The 5592-nt window shown below is 40.4% G+C and overlaps 1 protein-coding gene across 1 annotated transcript; it reads right to left on the reverse strand.

Moving 5' to 3' along the window:
• Positions 1-375: 375 nt before the first annotated feature.
• Positions 376-3662, reverse strand: LOC128291598 (uncharacterized). Its single transcript, XM_053026781.1, has 5 exons — positions 3594-3662; positions 2091-2380; positions 1981-1984; positions 575-742; positions 376-492 (listed from the first exon to the last, which is right to left on the reverse strand). Exons 1-5 carry the CDS (start codon positions 3660-3662, stop codon positions 376-378), a joined length of 648 nt encoding a protein of 215 aa, XP_052882741.1.
• Between the last annotated feature and the right edge of the window lie 1930 nt (positions 3663-5592).

Here is a 5592-nt window from a genome sequence, read left to right on the forward strand (position 1 = left end):
AAACCCTTACCTTCGAATGAACAATGGTGATTCGTACCACCACAGCACCTATTGGAAGACCCAACCTCTTAATCGTCTCCTAAACACAAAACAAACCTCATTACTCCACAATTTCTTAACCCAAAATAGTTACCACACTTACCAAAAATGTATAAAGAACACCGACGAACCAGAATAATCGAGACTAATTAACAATATTTCGATTAGAAACAAGGAAAAGAAAGAAATTTTCCCTAATCACAGAAAGAGAACGTCAGAAAAGATGAGGGAAAATTTTTGAACAAAATAAAAAAATAAAAAAGAAATATTTTGATAACTCCCCATATTCCAACTCCCCATTATCTTTTCAATCACAACCACTACAGGATTCTATCTCTATCCAAACACTCTCAGACAACCGGAGCAAAAATAAACTCTCTTGCTTATGCAGAGATTCGAACACAGGACCTCGAACACAACAACCTCCTTACCACTCGAACCAACAGGCTCATTCTGATAATAATTAACAAACAATTTTATGTAAGCCCACTTCACAATGGTAAGGCTTGGATAAAAAATAACAAAATTTGCAAACCTGGGACTTAAAATCCCCCACAGAGTACTCAATATCATGCCTCTTCAGATCTGTATAAGATTTCTGTCTATCAGAAGCTGCCTTCAGATGATGCCATATCAGTCTAACTTTATCTTCGGTGTCAAAAACTAACTCAGGACCCAAAACTCGACGTTCACCCAACTCAGTCTAACATAGCGGAGTACGGCACTTACAACTATATAAAGCCTTGTAAGGTGCCATCTGGATGCTAGCCTAGAAACTGTTATCGTAGGCGAACTCAGCTAGTGGCAGATAATCCTTCCAACTACCTCGAAAATCAATCACACAACTCCGAAGCATATCCTTCAATATCTAAATCACCTTCTCAGATTGACCATTGGTCTGAGGATGAAACAGAGTACTGAAGTCCAATCTCAAACCCAGATCCTCATGTAATTTTTTCTAGAATCGAGAAGTGAAGTGCGGATCACTATCAGAAATAATCAAAACAGGAACCCCATGCAATCTTACTATCTCAAAAATATACAACTTCGCTAACATCTGCAGAGAAAAGTCCGTCCAAACCGGAATAAAATGAGCGGACTTGGTCAATCGATCCGCGATGACCCAAACAGAATCCTTTTTAGTGGGTGTAAAGGGCAACCCACTAATGAAGTCTATCGTTACTCATTCCCACTTCCATAAAGGAATCTTAACGGGTTGTAACAAACCCGAAGGCAACTGGTGCTCAGCCTTAACTTGTTGGCATGTCAGACAATGAGTAACAAAATTCGTAACCTTACATTTTAAACCCGACCACTAGTACAACTCACGAAGATCACGATACATCTTATTACTACCAGAATGCATAGCATAAAGGCTACTGTGCGCCTCTTTTAGAATTGATTGCCTCAAATTAGAATCATTTGACACATAGATTCAACCTTGAAAACATAGGATACCATTATTATTTAGCCTAAAATCAGAAGTAGTACCACTCTGAACCTGACTAAACTACAAACCCAGAGACTCATCCCCCAACTATTTAACTCGAATCTGATCAATCCAAGATGGCTTAACTTGCAACTCGGCTAACAGACTCCCATCATCAAACAAACTAAGGCGAACAAACATCACACTCAAATCAGTCATCACTTTACGACAGAGAGCATCAGCCACCACATTGGCCTTATCATGATGATACTCTATCATGCAGTGATAACCTTTGAGTAGCTCAATCCATCAGCGCTGCCTAAGATTCAACTCTTTCTGGGTAAGAAGATACTTGAGGCTCTTGTGATTAGTGTAAATAATACACCTCTCACTATACAGATAGTGCCTCCAGATTTTTAATGCAAAAACCACTGCAGCCAACTCGAGATCGTGCGTCAGATAATTTCACTTATGTATCTTAAGCTAACAGGATGTATAAGCCACAACATTACCATCCTGCATCAGAACACAACCCAAACCAACATGCGACGCATCACTGTATACCATAAATTCTTTTTTAAATTCAGGCTGTATCAGAACAGGAGCTTGAGTCAGAACCAACTTGAGCTTCTCAAAGCTCGATTGTTGAGCATCAGTCCAGACAAATGGAACACCCTTGTGCAGGAGCTTAGTCAAAAGAGCTACAATCAGAGATAACCCCTCAACAAAATGCCAATAATACCCCACAAGGCCCAGAAAAATACAAATTTTCGATACATTCTTAGGCTGTTTCCAATCAAGCACAGCCTCAATCTTCTTAAGATCAACTCGAATCCCTTCAGCAGAGCCCACGTGCCCCAGAAAAGTTACCTCATGCAACCAGAACTCACACTTGCTCAATTTAGCGTAGAGCTATTTTTCACGGAGAATCTGAAGCACTACTCTAAGATGCTCATCATGCTAATCCTCGGTCTTAGAGCTAAAATATCATCGAGGAAAACCATGACGAACTGATCCAGATATGGCTAAAACACTCAGTTCATCAAATCCATTAATGTAGTCAGAGCATTTGTCAGACTAAAAGGTATAACTAGGAACTCGTAGTGTCCATAACGACTGCTAAATGCAGTCTTATGAACATCAACTTTCTTAACTCTCAACTGGTGGCACCCAAAATGAAGATCAATCTTCGAGAACACAGAAGCCCCTCAGAATTGATTAAACAGATCGTCAATCCTCGGAAGTGGATACTTGTTTTTCACAATCAGTTTATTCAATTACCAATAATTGATGCACATCCTCATAGTGCCATCCTTTTTCTTTAAAAAATAGAACTAGTTGTAACACCCCAAACCCGGCCCAAACGTTATGACCGGATCCGACATGCCACATCGAAGCGTTCAAAACATTTTCTATTGTTGATCCAGAAAAAACTTACTTAGTGTTTTAAAAGATAATTTCATTATAGGTTAAAGTGAATGGAAGCTGTGCACCAGGTAGGAAACCAGAAAAGAGGTGGGGAGTCCATCGGACTGCTTCGGTGCCATCCTATATGGTGCGATGGACATGGGTGCCGTTCCAGGCAATAAATCTATTCCAAACTCAACTTCTCGGTTCGGAGGCAAACCTGGAAGCTCCTCCAGAAAAATATCTTGGAACTCCTTTACGGTCCTAACCTTATCCACTGTCAGTCCCTCCTCTTCCGACTGACTTACAAATGCCAAATAGGCCTTACAACCTTTCCGAATCCACTTCTCGGCTCTTAATGCCGACACCACATTGGACAAATAATCCCTTCGCTCACCTATCACCATAACCTCCTCATCCTTTGTGGTCCTTAACACCATTCATTTAGCAGCACAATCCAGGGTCGCCTTATGCTTAACAAGCCAGTCCATTCCCAAAATGAGATCAAACTCTCGAATCAGTAACTCCATCAGATCTCAAGGGAAAATCCTACCTTGAGTTTCTAAGGGTACATCCCTATACAGTTTGTCTACCCTAACCGAGTGACCCAAAGGACTTACTACAGATTACCCATTCACAATCTCCTCAGAGCAGTCCAAGTTGTCCATAATCCGTTCTGTGGCCTCCAACCAATATTCCGCCGCATTCGAGGCTATACCAGATACGCCCCTAAAGATCTCCGCTCTGTTAGCCTGAAGTCATTTAGAAATAGATCCCCGAACTCCATTACCCGCACTTGCCCCGAAAACCCTTTCCAAAACACGAAGCATTGCCTGTGACAGGGCATCATCCCCAGCACCGCGGTCATGAGACTCTACCTCTGTTGCCAGTGGTACCAGTGCATCCACGGCCGGCATATGTCTCGAAGACGAAGATCTCGATCGAGCACTTCCTCGGCTCCGTCCACGGCCTCTTGTACTCATATCGTATTATCTTGATTATGAATTTTTATGCATCAATTAATATTCCAGTGTTTATTATAGATGTTTTATGAATCAGACAGTAGTTCAGAGTTTGTTTTCGCAGAATCGAAGTCTAGCTACAATTTTAGTCTCTTATTAGATTTTCTTATGGTTTCAGTATCATCCTATCTAGTGTATCCTAGCAGGATTTCAATACAGATAGATAAGTCAAAAAAATATTTAGAAGAGTTGAGAGTAATACTTACAGGCTTGGGCCAGTGATTCGGAATGCCACCTTCTAAAGATCTAAATTTTGAAAATCGCGTTTTTCGCAATCTTTATAAAATTTTTTTGTTTTTGAAAATCTTTGTTTTTTTTAAACCCATTCCACAGCCGAGTTGTTGCAACCTAGGCTCTGATACCACTAAATGTAACACCCCAAACCCGGCCCAGACGTTATGACCGGATCCGACATGCCACATTGAAGCGTTCAAAACATTTTATAGTGTTGATCCAGAAAAAACTTACTTAGTGTTTTAAAAGATAATTTCATTATAGGTTAAAGTGAATGGAAGTGTGCACCAGGTAGGAAACCAAAAAAGAGGTAGGGAGTCCATCGGACTGCTTAAGTACCAAGCTCCCTTCGGATCCAATCCTAGACATGCATACCGTCATTGCCACACCTTAATGTCATGGATGTTTCTAGGAAACCGATTTGATTAAGTCATTTTTAGGAAAAGTGATTAATTTTGGAAAATACTTTCATTGCGGAAGCTTTGCTTGTTGTCGTGTTATTTTGAAATCAATTGTTGTTTTTGAAAACAGCCTAAAGCTATCCAATTTCAACAGTTAAAATAAGTAATACCTATCTTAGTAATACATATTAAAACCATCAAAAATAATTAAGCGGCCTTATTACATTTAAAACCCAAAACTTCAAGCGTAAATAAAAGGATGTCCAGTTCACCGAAGAAAATCAAACTTTCGAGCGGGTGGCCACTCAAATTCCCTCACGACTCCAAGCCCACTATGGTTGGGGATTACTGCGTGGATGAAAATAAAAGGGTGAGTTTGGGGAAACTCGATTGTGTAAGGAATACCCATTCAAAGCCCAAGTCAGCTCAAGCCTATTGGGCCTAAGCCCATTCAAGTAATGATAATCTTGGACGAGCCCTTTTCAAATTACAATAAACGGGCCTTAGCCCTTATTGAGATAACAATATGGCCCATAGGCCCATTTCAAAATACATGCAACATCAATAACATATGCAAGCCCATTTGGGAGACTACTCAACCCACCAACCACTACACTCCACCCATACCACCCTACACTCCATGTGGGAATAGCTCAATCCACCCATTTAACACTCCACGATTCTGACCTTCTTTGCTCGGTTAACGATAAATTGAGGCAAAGCCTCCAAGTACATGGACAAGCCACTTTCAGTACTTCCTCCGTCAATATCGCAATCCCATGCATCGATAATAACAACATGGCATGCGATAAATAACAACGATCAAACATGCATTTAGGTCAATTTAACCCTAGGGTATTTGGTAATTTATCTACTAGGGGTAAAGCGTAAATTTTCCACTTCTAAAGGTATTTCAGTAATTTATCTATTTTAGGGTTTTTCATGCATATTCCTACTTTTTACGTACTAACAGAATCACTACTGAGGGTTCTTACCGAATTGGGTCCGTTGGCCCATCATTCCAATTTTAGCCCATTAAGCCCAAAAATATCGAGGGCAC

This window comes from Gossypium arboreum, chromosome 4 (genome assembly GCF_025698485.1).
Source record: "Gossypium arboreum isolate Shixiya-1 chromosome 4, ASM2569848v2, whole genome shotgun sequence".
Taxonomy (NCBI): Eukaryota; Viridiplantae; Streptophyta; class Magnoliopsida; order Malvales; family Malvaceae; genus Gossypium; species Gossypium arboreum.

Coding starts and splice junctions, on each gene's coding strand:
- LOC128291598 (XM_053026781.1), bottom strand. CDS start 3,662: ATGGAGTTCGGGGATCTATTTCTAAATGACTTCAGGCTAACAGAGCGG. Junction 2,381..3,593: donor GATCTTTAGGGGCGTATCTG/GTATAGCCTCGA, acceptor CGTGAAAAATAG/CTCTACGCTAAATTGAGCAA. Junction 493..574: donor TGGGGGATTTTAAGTCCCAG/GTTTGCAAATTT, acceptor AATTATTATCAG/AATGAGCCTGTTGGTTCGAG.